The following is a 17369-nucleotide window of genomic DNA, read 5'->3' as shown; positions in this document are numbered from 1 at the left end:
ATTTGCATTTTATAAAATTTGTATTTTAATTTTATGAGTGCATATTAAAATGGGAGGCTCACACTATAGCTCATTTTTGTGGATGACAGGATGTTATCTTTATGTCATGAAAGGTGCCTGATAAACTAACATACAAGGTCATTCTTCAGTCTCATGGTTAATGGGTAGAGTTTTTCTAGACTGCTCTGATTCTTTCCAGAAGATTGATAGATTATCAGATTATTTGCAAAGAAATGATTGAAATGGCATACGTGATTAGCCTAGGGGCTCAATCTCTTGTAGGGCAAGATCTCATTTTGTTGCTGTGTGGCCTAGGACGTCATTGCCCCTTGCTAAGAGGGAGGCTTATACAAGAAATCTCATTGTGCTTATTCACAGATTAGGAGACACTATTGGAAAAGCTTATTAGCTTATTTTTTTTTAAAACAGGAAATTTTGAAGGCCGTTTTATTATTGGGAAGAATATAAGAACTCTCTGCCATTTACAATGATCAAATAAATAAAATACCTAGACATAAATTTAACAAAGGAGGTAAAAGACCTGTACTCCGAAAATTGTAAGACATTGAAGAAGTTACAAATAAATGGAAGCATACACCATGCTCCTGGATAGGAAGAATTAACATCGTTACAATGTCCATATTAGCCAAAGCTATCTATAGATTGAGTGCAGTCTCTATCAAACTACCAATGGCATTTTTCATGGAAAAAATTTATATAAGAACTATGAAACCAGGCCCGTTTTAGGTTACTTTTTAACTTTGAGTTAAGATTAAGAATTAGATATATTGTGTGCCAGAATTCAAGAAAACCCTCATTGGCCAACTTTGGGACAATTCAATCATCCAAAAGAAAATGACTGATTATATCTTTATAAAAAAAAGTTATTTTTCAATTACAGTTGACATTTAATATTTTATTAGTTTCAAATGTACAGCATAGTAGTTAGACATTTATATAACTTATGAAGTGATCTCCCCTATAAGTCTAGTACCCACCTGGTACCATACATAGTTATTACGATATTATTGACTATAATCCCTATGCTGTACTTTAGATCCCCGTGACTATTTTGTAACTGCCAATTTGTGCTTCTAAATCCTTTCACCTGGATTATAAGTCTTGAATAAATAAAACCAAGTCCATTCTGACACTTAAAAAAAAAAACGGGAGATAAAGAAAAAGAAAACTTCCCAGGTGCTACTATGGGGAGAGATGCTTTATACCTCTCTCCCCATAGTAGCAACTGGGAAGTTTCTTACTTCCCAGAAAAATTACTCTGAACATTTATAAAGGGAAGGACTTTCCCTTGCCTTTTTAAAAGGAGACACTGTAATTCTTCCTCAATTGATGAGAGAAAACTGTTTACAGAACAATGTCAGCTAATAAATGTAGAAAGGATAATTAGAATTAGAAAATCACCATTTTGTGTCCCTCAATGAAATAATTCAGGCAAAGATTATTAGGTGAAAGGTTATTGGGGGACAGGGTACTCCCAGGATGCCTAAATAGCACTCTCAGGTGAATTCCAATTGTAAAGGGAAAACTACTTTCAGAGTGAATATTAGCTTCACTGATGGCCGGTCCACCGACATTATGTGCTTTCGTGAATGCAGTCTGACATTATCACCATGACCTATGGAATGTTCTAGCAAAACCTATTTAACCTGAATCTAGTCCTTGGAGTTCCTGTTTACAGGAACTACAGGGGATAAAACTACAAGTTGGACACCTTGAGCACCATGTGGAAAATCCAGATTGTGGAATATTCTACAAAGTGACTGCCCTTTATCTCTTGAAAAGTCATTGGGTGAGTGGGTGTAGGGAGGTGGGAAGGACTGCTCTCGATTACAGAGACTGGAGATAAATACCGTGCATGCAACTGGGTTGGATCTTTTTAAAAGGGAGACAAGCTATAAAAGACATTTGGAAAAATCTGAATTTTTTTAGGTGAGCTAAGATATCCTATACTTTTGTACTTTGCTACTCAAAGTGTGGCAAATGAAGACATAGCATTGGCATCACTGGAGAAGTGTTAGAAAAGCTGAATCTCAGCTGCCTCCTCTGACAGAATCGGAACGTGAACTGTAACAAGCTCTCCCAGTGATTCATAGGCACATTAGGTTTGAGAAACGCTGATTTTGGATGTGCATGCTGAGGTCTTTGGAGGTGAAACGTCATGATATATGTAACTTACTATAAAATGTTTCAGCAGGAAAAAATAGAGGGGGGAGAAAGAAGGGTGGAATAGAAAAGCAAATATGGTAAAATATTAACAGTTGTTGAATCTAGGTGTGGCATATAGATTATTCATTATATTCTTTCAACATTGCTGGAAGGTTGATTGTTGCATAATAAAAACTTGGGAGAGGGTGGCTGGTTAGCTCAGTTGGTTAGAGCGTGGTGTTAGTAACACCAAGGTTGCCGGTTCGATCCCCGCGTGGGCCACTGTGAGCTGTGCCCTCCTGAAAAAGAAAGAAAAAAAGCTTATTAAAATAAAAACTTGGGAGAGTGAAGATATTGTTAGCATTTTGCTGAACTTGACCAAATTCTTTTCCCAGGAAACATGTTTATAAAGGCTAAGCAATATTTTTTTAATAGTGGAAGTCTTCTAAGAGGCCCATAATGATTTATTCCTGAAGCCCTAATCTATGTATTATGATCATATAAGGTTTTTGTTTCTTCTGTTATTTGTAATACCTATTTAAAAAACAACCTTTAAAACGGAAGTTTTGAATTAAGGACTACTGTATAACACAGCTACATGTAATGGTTTTTATTTCAGAGCCTGTTAAACAAAAATGAGTGGCACTTTCTATGAGGTGTTAACAAACTTTGTCTATGTCAGCTCCATAATTAGCAGCAATAACTAACATTCGTTGAACACTTACCATGTGCTGGGTGTTGTGCTAAGTACTGAGGAAAGATTAGAGAGCAAGATAAATATGGTTCCTGCCCTTAAGTCATAGTTCACAATCTAGTAGATGGAAACAACATTTTTTTGTTTGCTTTGTCTTAATTAGCCTTTACATGTTATTTATGTCTTATTTTACTTAATTAACATTTAACACTATATAAAAACTTTAGAAGACTTTTGTGTAAGAGCTTACTTATATTAGTACATACAAACTGTGTAGGACAATCTTTTGACAAAGCTAAATAGTTTGGTGCATATTTTAAACAAGAATTATATTTTAATATTACAATTTATATCACATATAGGTGGCATTATAATAGAATAGCCTTTTAAAAAAAAGTCTAAACACTAATCATGCATTATTTTTGGCTTTAGGTGGTTACCCTAACAGCTAACGATAAGACAAGTGTTTCCTTCTCCTCCCTCCGGGGACAAGGTGTAATTTATAATGTCATTGTTTGGGACCCATTTCTAAATACATCTGCTGCTTATGTTCCTGTTCACACATACGCTTGCAGCTTTGAGGCAATGGAGGGTAATTGTTCTTCACTTGGTGAGTATGTGGATTTAAACTTGCAGATTTTTCTTTGGCTTTGCAGATCTATACCAACTAACACAGAACTTAAAACTATTAAATTATTTTGTCAAGTCTTCATTCATTCATTCATTCATTCATTCATTCATTCATTCTACCATTCAACAAGTGCCTTTTAAGCCCCAACATTATTTCGCTCTCTGTTCTCAGCACTGAAATACAGCAGTGAACAAAACAGACAAAATGCCTGCCCTCTTAGAGCTTATATTTTAGTGAGGGAGACGAGACAGACAAGATAAATTTGTAACATGTAATACATGAGAACGTAATGAGCCCTCAGAGCAAAAATGAAGTAGGAAAGGGAGATAACAAGTGGTGGTCAGAAGAATCTGAGATAGCATGACCAGGGAAGTCCTTGCTAGGAAAGACGCAAGGTGAGGCAGGGAGCCTTATGTCTGGCGGTACCTGCTAGGCAGAGGGAACAGCCAGTGTGGAGGCCCTCAGCTGGGGAGCTTACTGGTGTGTTTGAAGAATTGCAGTGAGAACAGTGTCTAGAACAGACTGAGGGGGCAAAAGGTTGCAGGGGCAGGCAACTCATGGACGGCCTTGTAGGTCATAGTATGGGCTTTAGCTTTGATCGGGAGTGAAATGGAAAGGCATTGGAGGGTTTGAGCAAATAGTGCCATGACTGCACTCATGTTTTTAAAAACTTTTATTTATTTTAAGTGTGTTTTTCCAGGACCCAGCAGCTCCAAGTCAAGTAGTTGTTTCAATCTAGTAGTGGAGGGTGCAGCTCACAGTGGCCCATGTGGGGATTGAACCTGCAACCTTGTTGTTAAGAGCACCGCTCTAACCAGCTGAGCTAACTGGCTGCCCCTGCACTCATATTTTAATGGGATCACTCTGGCTGCTTTTTTGAGAAAAGTCAGGGGCAAGAGCAGAAACAGAGAGATTGATTAGCAAGCCATTGTAATCCAGGTGAGAGATGACGGTAGTTTAGATAGAATTGTGGCAGTAGAGGTGTGGCAAGGTGTGTGTGTGTGTGTGTGTGTGTGTGTGTGTGTGTGTGTGTGTGTGTGTGTTTTACTTTGAAATAGTTTCACAGAAAATATGTAAAACTGGTACACAGAATTCCTGCATAATCTTTACCCAGATTCCTCAAATGCTAGTCAACGTATTATGCTGTTTGCTTTTTATTCTCTTCATAGCTATATGTAACATTCTTCTATAAAGAAGACTCTTCTCTCATCAACTGGGGAAGAATTACAGTTTCTTCTTAAAAAAGGCAGGGTAGGTCCGGCCTGGTGGCCCAGGCGGTTAGAGCTCCATGCTCCTAACTCCGAAGGCTGCCGGTTCGATTTCCACATGGGCCAGTGGTCTCTCAACCACAAGGTTGCCAGTTTGATTCCTTGAGTCCCTCAAGGGATGGTGGGCAGCACCACCTGCAACTAAGATTGAACACGGCACCTTGAGCTGAGCTGCTGCTGAGCTCCTGGATGGTTCAGTTGGTTGGAGCGCGTCCTCTCAACCACAAGGTTGCTAGTTTGACTCCCGCAAGGGATGGTGGGCTGCGCCCCCTGCAACTAGCAATGGCAACTGGACCTGGAGCTGAGCTGCGCCCTCCACAACTAAGACTGAAAGGACAACAAACGACTTGGAAAAAAGTCCTGGAAGTACACACTATTCCCCAATAAAAGTCCTGTTCCCCTTCCCCAATAAAATCTTAAAAAAAAAAAAAAAGGCAGGGTAAATTCCTTCCCTTTATCAATTTTCAACCACTGTCTGAAATAAGCAGCAGAATGTGGCATGTCTTTCATTTCCTCTTTCTTTTGGTCTCTTCATTCTCAGAAAAGCTGATATGTAGGTATATATTACTCCCTGAAAATTCTGGTCTTCTATCCTGTGTTTCTTATTTAAATATAGGTCTTCATGGTATCTCCATCTGAGCACTTTTAAGTATTTTGTTTTGATTGGTGGTGGGTTTGCAATGTTTTTCATTTGAGTTTGTATAGGTATTTTGTTTTTGGTTTTAGTGTAGGGATTTCATTCTTGGGTTTATCTCAAAGGAGTCGTGATGGTGGTGAATTTAGTGTGCATGTTTTATTCTTCAGTAGCCCTGTCTTTCATATCATGGTTTTGTGTTTAAGCTTGTGCCTATTGAGATCATAAGATTTGGATTTTTTGGTTTCATGAAGCGTACAGTGCTTTATTGTTTGTTGTAACGCTACATTTTTTCCGAAAGTAATATGTATAATTGATAAGATTGGTAGTAATTTGTTCATGTGTGCTTACAGTGCAACACATGTTCTTTTATTTTAATGTGAGTTTGGTTACAAGTTTTTTGTTATGGAAAACTTCAGTTAACCTCCATATATCATGGACATTATCTTGTGTTAGCTATACACCCACCAGTGTCTGCCCCCCACCGTCCTTTATTACTGAATTCTTTTAGAACAAATGCCTCATCATTTTGCTCACAAAATTTCAGTATTTGTATCTTAAAGATAAGTGCTGTTTTTTAAAAAATATAGCCACATTATCATTAACCCAAGTTTCAGTTTAAAATACTGAAGATAATTCCTTAGTGGCATCAAATTAACAGGCAATGTTTACAGTCTTCCCAGTTGCTTTTCACAGTTTTATTTGTTTGTTTGAATCAGGTTTAAGATGCGATCTGAATATTGTATTTAGTTGATGTATCTTTTAAATCTCTTTTAATCCATTTCTTCTTCCCCCCTCCTTTTTTTCTTACAGTTTATTTGTGAAGAAACAGAAAGCACTCTCTCATTCCGCCTTTCCCACTTCCTCCCCACCCTCTTCCCCAAGAATATGTTACATATCTCCATCAGGAATCATATATTTTTTGATTTCTCTTTTTGTTATACCAGCATCCATGCCAACATAGAAAAGTTAATTGTGGGTGGCAGGGATATTTTTAAAATAAATTATACATGTATGGAATAAATTACCTATCAGTTGACTTGCTTTTTTAGTGAAGCTTTATTAATTAAATACGAAGTATCAAATTGGATATATTATGCACTCAATTTTTATTATTTTTAGGAAGAGTATCTACCAAAGTGTTTTTCACTCTTTTTGCCCTACTTGGTCTCTTCATTTGTTTCTTCGGACACAGATTCTGGAAAACAGGTATTACGTCTGATATAGTTGGTATTTACACGCCTTGTGATCTTTTTTCTTAAATGTTGCAGGGGAATTTATGACCTGTGAGGAGAGAAAACAACTGCTTATCTGCACTACCTTCATAGATTTGTGGCTAGGTTCTTTTAGTAGAGATTGTACTGAGTTGCTCTGCATTTTTACTTTTTTCTTGTTAATGGAGTACACCCTCTTATTAAGAGGGGAATAACATTTGATTGTTCAGCAACCGCTTCAATTGCTAGATTGGCTAGCTGTCTAAAGATAACAGGTTAGAAATCAGGATGTCAGTGTAAAAATATGTATGGATTTTGGTGGTGATGATCATCATGGTTTCGGATAAATCATGTTGCAGGGCTCCGTGTACAGTGAGATTGAAGTACGTGTTCCGTCCTGGCAGGTTCAGACAGCACTCGGAACCCCACAGTCCTCAGTGAAACCAGTGCAGGGAGTAGAATATAAATCATACTCACTAAAATGATTTGAATTCTTTGGGTTGCTTTTTAAGTAACTGACGTTTACAATTACTAAAAAAAAGGAAAAATCCTTATTTAATTCATTCACAAGGAGTGAGTGTAACAGCATCAGGGGGAGAGTAAACAGAATCCTGATTTCATAAAACTCTTTAAACTTGCTTTATTGTTTGAAATAGCAACTCCTTTCCCTCCATTACTATACTTTTTTCTTGTTTTGAGAAGAGACTATTGTGAAGACTATTTAATTCCTCAAAGTGTAGAGTGATTCTGTAACAAAGAATTTAATTGCTAAGCTATATGCAAGGTTCCAAAGAAATTACTAGGTATTTTAATGGATGATGACAATGGTTGATTGTTCATCCTAAATAAGAAAGGATGAATTAGAAGAAGATACAAAAGTCACATTTTGCTTTGGAATATTTTCTTCTTTTTTCACCTTTCAAGTTTTATTTTTGCTCATGTAACAAATTGAAATTTAGTGTATAATTTCAGATCAGACACAGTGACAAAAATACTACTGTTGTTTTAAGAAGGAAGTATAAGTATATTTAAATGAGCTATGAAAGTAACAATGAACAACTTAGCAATTGAAGTTGACCCTGTTTATATAAGAAAATATATCCTATAATTCTTTAATATTGTACCCATTTAATAGTAATATTTACTCCCAGTGACTCTTCTAAATTTATATATACTCCAATGAGTTGTAAGTTTCTCCTGCCTTTTAGATAATTATTTCTTATCTGAATGCCCTAATGTGTAAGCATGTTTTGAGATGAGATATTTAAATTGCACTGTAAAATTAATACCTAACCATAACTTGTTATTTTTCTCTCCTGGTGGTTTGCTACTAGAATTATTCTTCATAGGCTTTATCTTCATGGGATTCTTCTTTTACATATTGATTTCAAGACTGACACTTATTAACTACGATGGTAAGTAAAAATAATATAGTTTAATTGGGTGTTCAAAAAGGAATATGCTGTGTTTCTACTCTACCTTTTCTTCTACAGTTTGACCAGTATTGTGTGTGATGTCCTATTATGTATGTAAAATAATGGGCCACTTATGCTCGAAACATCTTTTCTTTTTTAAACTACTCATTCAGACCTTTCTTTTCCAAGTTTTTAATCTGCGTTGAAAATGACTTGGTACTCGGAAGTGAAGGGCCATATTGATTATAAACCTGTGTTCCAGCAATGTGGTATATTGAAATATGAGATTTAAAACAATCAAAACGTTAAGATTTTCTTTATCGTAAAAAAACACAGCTCCTCCTTCCTTGTCACGTTTAACAGAATGCTTGTCACCCACCCGCCTTCTTCCTCAGCCCCAATTTATAGGTTGTGCCAAGCCACGCCTGTGACTGTACTGGGAGGTTTAGCTCTCTGGCTGGTTTCCATGCGTCAGACTGTCCCCTCCCTAGAGGCAGCCTGTGCAGGTTTCATGGCACCACTGAAGAGTCCACCAACCTTCTGTTGGTGCTTGACCAACAGACAGGCTAAGGATGGCTTTGGCAGTGGTGTCCTGTGTTTAAAGCATGCAGTCGGGAAAGCTGCCTCTGGCCAAACAGTTCGTCTCCCTTGTGCAGTTCGTCTGATTCTGACAGCCATCGCTGGAAGCGTCGGTGGGCTTTTCCTGGTAGCTGCTTGGTGGCGATTTGGAATCCTCATGCTCTGTATGCTGTGCGTTGGACTAGTGCTGGGCTTCCTCGTCTCGTCAGTGACTTTCTTCACTCCACTGGGTAAGAAATGTGTAACTGATGTTTGTGTGTTCAGTTCATTGTTTGAAAGATCTTATTTGGGCTCTCTAGGTGCAAATACTGCCTCATCAGGGATTTGGGGCCTTCTCGGGTAGAGTTCTGGAGATTTGTATTTGATGATGTGACACTTTTAGGAAGGCCAACACAAATAAGAATCCTTGTTTCCTCAAAGGCACCCTGTACTAGAGGACCTCTAGTATATCTTTAGAGGTAACTTTGTACCTATTTGTTGTGATGAGGGGTGTGTGTGTGTGTGTGTGTGTGTGTGTGTGTGTGTTTCTGTTAGAATTAATGGAGGTAAAGGGGATTCTTAACATATGGCAAAACAGTGGTTTTTGTTCTTTCATTTTTTCAAACCCTGGAACTCTTTCTTCAAATGAATCTTAAGCAGAAACCCACTATCCCACAGATAAATTTGGTGCTGCTCTGATAGCAGCTGAGTTGAGGGGCCTGGTACTTTGTTCCCAGTCTTTTCTTGTACCCCTAAGCTCCTCTCCCACCCTTTGCCACACCTCGAGTGTCCCAAGGTACCTACTTGTAGTCATCCTAGGGCTATAGCACAGGGATGGTTCTGGGGACTTTTTCTTCAAGTAATTCAATTTCTATCAATATTTAAAACCTGGCTAACTATTAAGTTAACTTTCTTTGCAGTTGTGCAATAACTCACGTTTCCTAATTGTTGTCAAAAATTCAAAAGAAGCCGAAGTACTCTATTAAGGCTATTCTTGTGATAATGTTTGGTTCTTATATTACAGATTAAAGTTGATGGGAATGTTAAATGTAAGTATACCTGTATCTTGAGGCTATCAGCTCTTGAGAACGCAGGGTATAACGGAGTGCAGTTGCCTTGCTAAAGATTTTTTTTTTAAGACCAGAAAGAATTGACAACCTGTGTGTTTTCTGACCATTCACACCCATTGTTCTGATTTTAGCAAACCTATAGCCAAGTTCATTCCCACAGCACCCCCTGCAGGTAGCTTTTTATCTACCTGCAAAGTAGTGTTGTTTAGACTTGGCTAAATGACAAATTTACAGGGATGTTTGTTGAAAGTGCAGGTATAGGGCCGGTTCTAAATGTGCTAAATCAAATACTAAATGCCTTCCCCCACCCCCGCTTTTGTTAATGCTTGGATCGTAGAGGGATGATGGGTTAGAATTCTTAGTAGTTAATATGCTGTTGGTGGGTAGAAATAGCATAAATTTTGAAGTCAGGAGGAAAACATAAAACCTATGATCAAAAACTATGGTGAATGTTTAAATTAAAAAAAAAAAAAATTATTACAGTAAAAGACACATTGCCACTAATCCCCCTCAGAATACTCCTCACTTCGAACATACTTATCCCATCGTTCTTACCACTTTCTAAAGCAGTTCTGGAAGTCCTCTTTCGTGAGTGTCTTTAGTTGCACTGTCACCGCTGCCTCGATGTCCTGAATTGATTCAAAACGTTTTCCTTTCGTGGTCATTTTGACTTTGAGGAAGAGCCAGAAGTCACACAGTGCGAGATCCGGTGAATAAGGTGGATGAGAACACACCATATGTTTTTATTTGACAAAAATTTGCAGTATACCAGAAGTGATGTGTGACACTGAGCCTTTCTGTTGTGATCAAGCAATACGGTGAATGCTGCTGCTGAATGCCATCCAATGGAAAGACATGGACTACATTTCAATACAGGAAACCATACATTGAACCCTAATAACAAACAGTGTGTGTGGTGCAGTCAGTCAGGTGTGAGCAACAGTTGAGAGAAGGTGTGTTTTAAAGTGTGCTATAAATCATCCTCCATCATGACAATGCTTTGGGTCACACATTGCTTCTGGTATACGTCACTTTCTGTCAAATAAAACATTATGGTGTGTCCTAATCCACCTTATTCACCGGATCTGCCACCATGTGACTTCTGGCTCTTCCCCGAAGTCAAAATGATTCAGGACATCGAGGCAGCCACGACAGCACAACTAAAGACACTCACGAAAGAGGACTTCCAGAACTGCTTCAGAAAGTGGCAAGAACGATGTGATAAGTGTGTTCGAAGTGAGGGGGGAGTACTTTGAGGGGGGTTAATGGCAATGTGTCTTTTACTGTAATAAATTTTTTGTTAATTTAAAACCTTCACCATGTGTTTTGATCACACCTTATATATTTTTTGCAGGTTAGTATAATTAAATTAGAAAATATGATCCATAAATTCACCTCATTGCAGCATGTTACAATTTACTTTCTGAGAATACGGGTTCCAAGGTCAGGTCCTCTCACTGCAGAACTCCCACTCTGCCAGGAGTGGGTCTCAAGATATAGGGCCACCTCCAGTTGGACTGAATTATGGTGCCAGTGTCAGTATTAAATAACTGTCAGGCTTATAATTCTTGCCATTTCAACTTAATTTATAAATGGTAGTTCTAATGTATTCATCCTGGGTTAACCCAAGGTGTGCTGCAGTTTGGAGAAAGTTTTGTAGGAGCCGATTAGCGGTCAGCTCCTATCTTTCTGATAGATTAGGAAATCAAGTCTTGCAGTATGCAGTGGCTGAGCAGGAAATGCATTGATGGCAAAAATCTGTTGAATGGATGTTGCTGCTTATATTGGGTGGGAGTTCATATGGTTAACTCTGAATGCCATTTACTTGTATTTTTTACTTTGCAGTACAAAATCATGGAATCATAAAAATTAGAGCTAGAATGGATGATTTGGAGCTTGGAGATGAAGTGGTTCAATCTTCTCGTTTTATGGGTTAGGAAACTGAGGCCCAGCGTCACAACTAGTGAATGGAAGAGCTTGGACTAGTCCAGCCTCTTCCAAATTATCCTGGTAATAAATGCAGAGCCTTTACCTTCCTGATTTTCCTCCCACCCTTTGACCTTCTAGGACACATCCTTCAAAGGTGACCTCATTGACACTTAAATGGATACAATCAGACTTCATTTCTAATTGTCACCATATTCCCGGGTGTTAACGTTAAACCTTTGATGAATGTCCATGTTCAGATGTTGAGAAAATGAAATTTAACTTGTTGAACCTGTTGTTTACTCTTGATTTCTGTTTGCTTTTTCAGGAAACCTAACAGTATTTCGTAATGATGGTGTGTTCTGGGTGACCTTCTCTTGTATAGCGATTCTCATCCCAGTAGTTTTCATGGGCTGCCTAAGAATGGTAAGTGTTTCACCGAAAGGCAGATTTATTCATTATGTTGTCCTGGACCTTCATTTGTTCACTTACAGCATCGTTTTGCATGTTTTATTCACTAGGGAGAGCTTTATGATAACCTGTATGATGGTTGATTTTAAATTGCCATGTTACTATGAAAGCAAGAGAAGTTGTAATTATGATTACCTTACAGTGTTTCCTTAATCAAGTGGAGTAGGTTATCACTGTTAATATGCTTTTAACTGTGGGAGCAGAGAAGGTACGGCTCACTATAATGCAACAACCTGATGGATCATTAGTTGTCTCTCCAGAAAAATGGTTCATCTAATTAAACTTTATACTGTTGAAATTCTTAACACAGGGAAGATATTTTTTATATAAGGTAAACTGTGTTTTAAGAATTCACTGGGTGTCGAAGATTATTTTCAGTTTATCTTTTCAGGTAACCTTTATTCAGCTCTAATACTTCGTCCCTTTTCATGTTCCTCGAGGGAATGGAAGTGACTCCCTGTGATTGAAGCCAGTGATGAGAGTTAGAAACTATTCTTGTTCTGCCATAGGTGAAGCCTAATCTTTCCCACTTTTCCACAGCTGAACATAGTTACTTGTGGATTCATTGGCTCCTATTCGGTGGTCTTGGCCATTGACAGTTACTTGTACACAAGCCTTTCTTACATCACTTTGAATGTACTCAAGAGAGCACTCAACACTCATTTCCGCAGCGCTTTCACAAATGTGCCTTTTCAAACCAATGGTAAGATTCTAAATCCAACATTAAGAGTGATAGTCAATTAGGAATATTAGACCACCTGTGCTCAGAAGAGCTCTTGGTAACTAGATGGAAAGAAGGTTCACTGGTTGGAAAACAAGTTAATCTCATACAAGGAGGAAACTTAGACCATACAAATGTTATTAGAGTCCTCTGTTAATGATGACTTATGCCAGATGGAAAGAATTGAAATTTGTAAGGTAGTTGAAGTTTATACTTCTAAAAATCTACTAAATGAACTTTGTTAAGAAATTTCTAAACCAGGATTACTTAGGTTTACCTGGTCAATTCCCAGTTGTGAGAAAAATGCTAAGAATAAAGCTTGTCACCTTGTGGATTGGGGTGGGATGAGGGATGAGAATGACATCTTGTTTTTCAAGTCATTTAAAGAAGCATGTAATATGCTTATTGAAAGTGAAAGTGACTTTCGGTCAGTTAAGTGTATTGTTTCCTCAGTTGTAACATTTCTACCCATTAAAGATTTTCCATTAACTTTTTGAAGGAAAAAAGACTACGAAATTAAATGTTCACAAAGATTGTAAGATATGTTGGTTTCAGAAATATTAAAATAGGAGGATGGAAAAGCATGCCTTAGAATTGAAGATGTATAAATGCAATCGTGATCGTTATGAATATTTAAGGGTAAATCTTTACTCTCCTGAGCCTGCCCTCATTGGATAAAAGGTTAATGGTAGAGACCTTGAAATCCATGTGTCTTGGAAGTTTTACATACAAGACAGTATTTTGCCAAACCTTTTGCTAGAAGCTCAGTACATTTTGTGGAATCTCTTCATTCATTTCTGTACCCACTCTCTATGAGCAAGACGGGGAATGGGGAAGAGAGCATGGTGGCATCTAATGTTCTTTGATGTACCTTTGTGAGGTGTAATTAGATTGCTGCCTCCTCCCTGTCCCCCACCCTGCCTGTGGGCACTGGTCATAAAGTACTGGAATGGCAAGAATCCAAACCACTGGTTCCTGTATAACCTTTCAAATGCCAGTAATATAGACAGTTCCTATTTTCAAATGTAGTAAGACTGTAGCTTCCTCATTCATTCCTTGGTTTGCAAGTGAAGAAATGATATGTTTGGACAAACTCACCAGAAAGTCTAATATTAGTAAGAAAGGATGACACAGATTTAGGCTCTGAAAGGTTACATGTTAGATATGTGTTAGGTTTTAAAATACAAAAGTTCAAACTGCTTTTCCCCCATTTTTTTAGACTTTATTATCCTGGCAGTATGGGGGATGCTGGCTGTCAGTGGAATTACGTTACAAATTCGGAGTGAACGAGGGCGACCATCTTTTCCTCCCCACCCATACAAGTTATGGAAACGAGAGAGGGAGCGCAGAGTCACGAACATTCTGGATCCTAGCTACCACATCCCTCCATTGCGAGAGAGGCTCTACGGCCGATTAACCCAGATTAGAGAGCTCTTCCAGAAGGAGCAGCCAGCTGGAGAGCGAACACCTCTGCTTCTCTAAATGCCAAAGGGCTCAGTCAGTGTTATCTTGAAGTACAAGTTGGGCAGTGCCTCAGCTTTGGTGTTTCTGTCCAGCCTGCTTCACCAGTCTCCAGTGCAAGTCTAATAAGAAAACAGGCTTCGGTATCTGAGCTTCGTATGATATTGTGGTGTCCTTATTGATATGGGGTAAGGATATGCCAAGGAGGTTGTGATCATTCTAAGTGATAGTGAGAAAGATGACCAAAAAGCTGGTGGTGGGAGGTTATTTTCTGTTTCTGAAATATTTAACTATTACCTTTTGGTTTATATGGTCAACTTGTTCCATTATATAGATACACAAAAAAATAAAAATAAAAAACAAACAAACCTGATTCTCCTGCAAAGCTCTGGTGTTTCTTTTTATAACTATTTAAACAATTCTCTCACCTCAGTCTGTCTAAACCTGGGGGGTGGGGGTTGGGGGCACAGTGGGTGGTTGAAGTGTTAGACTGAATCTATATTTGCCATTGTTTGGAGGTTTAGGGATTTCATACTGGGCCTTTGCACTTCAGAGTACGAAAGATGGAAAACTACCTGATATTCTTACTAAAAGCAGTCTGATGACTTGGTTGCATCGTTTGCATTAGTATACATTATCAAAAGGCACCCTTTCGCTTATTTTCAATTGTGATAAAATACACATTTACTGTATTAAGCATTTTAACTGTACAGTTCAGTAGATACCCTTTGTTTTTGCCTTTTATTGCTTAAAATGGTAATTTAAATAGCTAAGTTACTTTAGTTACTTGAAAATAGGTCAATTTTTATAGATAATAGGACTTTTATATGTATGATTTATTTATATTCTAAATAATGGCTTGGTTTTTTTCTTTCAAGGTCCTTTAGTTTTGACTAATCTCTAATTTAAACTGCATTAGATGACACATGAAAATGGTTTTTTTAGGATACAAATGGCTCCTACTTAATCTATAGTCCCATTAATAAGGTAACCTTTTAAAAATTTGCATTTTGTAGTTCTTTCTGCCTGCTACATTAGTTATTAGCTGTAAAGTACATTTTCAAAAGATTTTTCTTCTATATGAAGCCTTGTACCATCTGTGTTTTAAAGTGAGGGAGCCAGAAACTATTCAGGTGGTTAATGGATCTGCTTTTTAAATTAGGACCTTGGAATCTCTAGAGAATCCCTTCAGTTTTGCTCGTTTTTCCACCACCAGAAAGTACCTGGATGCCCTGGGCTGTATCCTACGCCTCATGGCCTTTTCTCTTAACTGTCAGAGCCTCTGCCACCAGCTTGGCCTTGGACTTGAAGCTGGTGACTCTGACAGGCCGGAGTGACAGGGTGGTGGTAGGTGTTGTGTGCACATTTGTGACTTAACCACTACTGAAATGATGCTGCTTTTGAGTTTTTCAAAGTATAATAGATCTTTGGAATTTCAGGTAACTGGAAAACTTTCAACTTTTGCTTTTAAAAGTGTTTTGGAAAGGCTTAAACAAAATGAAAAATATAAAACTAATCATTTTGCTTTGAAAAATTATACACAGGTGTTCATTTACTATTCTGTAATCCTCACTGTTTATATAACTGCTGTAACCCTTAAAGAAAAAAAAGTTTTTACAATTCACTGTCAGGATTCTGGCTTCTGCCCTACATACATTGTAACAACGTTATATGGAATGTTTGTGAGTTATTTTCTATACCATCAAAATGTCCTGCCAATGAAGAATGTAAAGAGAACACTTTTTTAGAGAATACAAATTGTTTAAATATTTTTATGATAATTTGTGAGTAATAAAAAGCCAGTTTGTATAATTTTTTAAATAAATACCTATTTTGAAAAAAATGCTAAAAGTCTCATTATTATAAAATTCTTTACCAGCTATATTTGTACCATAGCAACAAGACACGAGAGGAGAGTTTCATAACCACAAAAATAAAATTATTTAATCAGGACAAACAATTATTTTTAAAAATCAGTTTAAGCATAAATGAAATAATAGGAAACGAAGGAAATCTGAGGCAAACTGATGTCTTTACTGGATTAATTTGTGTTGATGTCATTAGCACTTCAAGTGTGTCAAAATTGAAGAAAAGTAGTAGTATTAATATGGGTAATTAGTTATACTGTTTTTTAAATGTTTTGGCACTAATAATCTGTTACAAGTTAGCTACAGGTCGCCAAACCACTGCAGCTAATCAGTGGTGTAGACTAGTTGAGTTGTATAGAAGATGGGATAGAAAACTAATTCTATCAAAGAAATTGCTAGAATATTGGACCAGGAATGGACTTGAGAGATCATGTTACCTGACCCCTTTGTTTCATACCTGAGGAAATTCTTGACCAAGGAGTCAATGATATGAAGTCAGTTATAAAGTATTGCCAATCCAAAATTTGGGATAGCTGACTCCCTATCCAAATGTGCTTTATACTCTTATCATAATGAAAATGTAAATCATTGATTATTTTCAATTTTCTTCTGGTGAATTGGTAGGAAGCTCCTAATGTTAATATTGCCACGATCTCTTCTTTGGTGGAGTTACTAATTTTATTAGTGAAAATGTGTTTTTCCAAGTTAATTCTTTGAGGTCATGGGCCATTTCTTAATCATTTCAAAAAGTACATGGTACTCAAAAATTTTCAATATCCATACATACTTATCTCCATAGCAGCATTCATATGGAACTTTTTGGTATAAATTTCACTCCTTGATGTATTTGATGCTTGTTAACCTTCATTAAAACCCCAGAATTCTTGGCTCTAACTTTCCGAGAACTGGGGCTCCGCCAGAGCTTTCCCATTGTTTTCTTTTTTGTTGTGGACTGAATTGTGTCCCCCTCCAAATTGGTATGTTGAAACCCTACTCCCTCCCCCCCCCCCCAGAACCTCAGAATGTGACTGTTGGAGAGAGGGCTTTAAAGAGGTAATTAAGTTAAAATGAGGGCATTAGGATGGGCCCTAACTAATCTGACTAGTGTCTTTATAAAAAGAGATTAGAATATACAGAGACTCCAGGGGAAAATCCACGTTAAGAACAATGAGAAGGGGGCCATGGGCAAGCAGAGAGAGGCCTCAGAGAAAAACCAACCTTGATCTTGGACTTTTCAGCCTCCAGAACTGAGAAAATAAATTTCCATTGTTT

General features: G+C 37.6%; 1 protein-coding gene and 1 non-coding gene across 2 annotated transcripts in view; both read left to right on the top strand.

Moving 5' to 3' along the window:
- Window positions 1-14602, top strand: part of TM7SF3 (transmembrane 7 superfamily member 3) — a 29168-nt gene extending 14566 nt beyond the window's left edge. Inside the window, exons 6-12 of the mRNA XM_019737508.3 lie at window positions 3293-3470; window positions 6516-6602; window positions 7942-8022; window positions 8679-8831; window positions 11905-12002; window positions 12588-12750; window positions 13988-14602. Coding sequence (XP_019593067.3) covers window positions 3293-3470; window positions 6516-6602; window positions 7942-8022; window positions 8679-8831; window positions 11905-12002; window positions 12588-12750; window positions 13988-14250 — 1023 coding nt within the window. The 3' untranslated portion in view covers window positions 14251-14602. The remainder of the gene's footprint in view (window positions 1-3292; window positions 3471-6515; window positions 6603-7941; window positions 8023-8678; window positions 8832-11904; window positions 12003-12587; window positions 12751-13987) is intronic.
- On the top strand, window positions 2375-2448 carry TRNAT-AGU (transfer RNA threonine (anticodon AGU)). Its single transcript has one exon. It is a non-coding gene; the product is annotated as a tRNA-Thr (tRNA).
- Window positions 14603-17369: the final 2767 nt, after the last annotated feature.

This window comes from Rhinolophus sinicus, chromosome 1 (assembly GCF_057876585.1).
Source record: "Rhinolophus sinicus isolate RSI-liver-muscle chromosome 1, RSI-T2T, whole genome shotgun sequence".
In the NCBI taxonomy this organism is placed as follows: Eukaryota; Metazoa; Chordata; class Mammalia; order Chiroptera; family Rhinolophidae; genus Rhinolophus; species Rhinolophus sinicus.
This window is presented reverse-complemented; position numbering and strand designations above follow the sequence as displayed.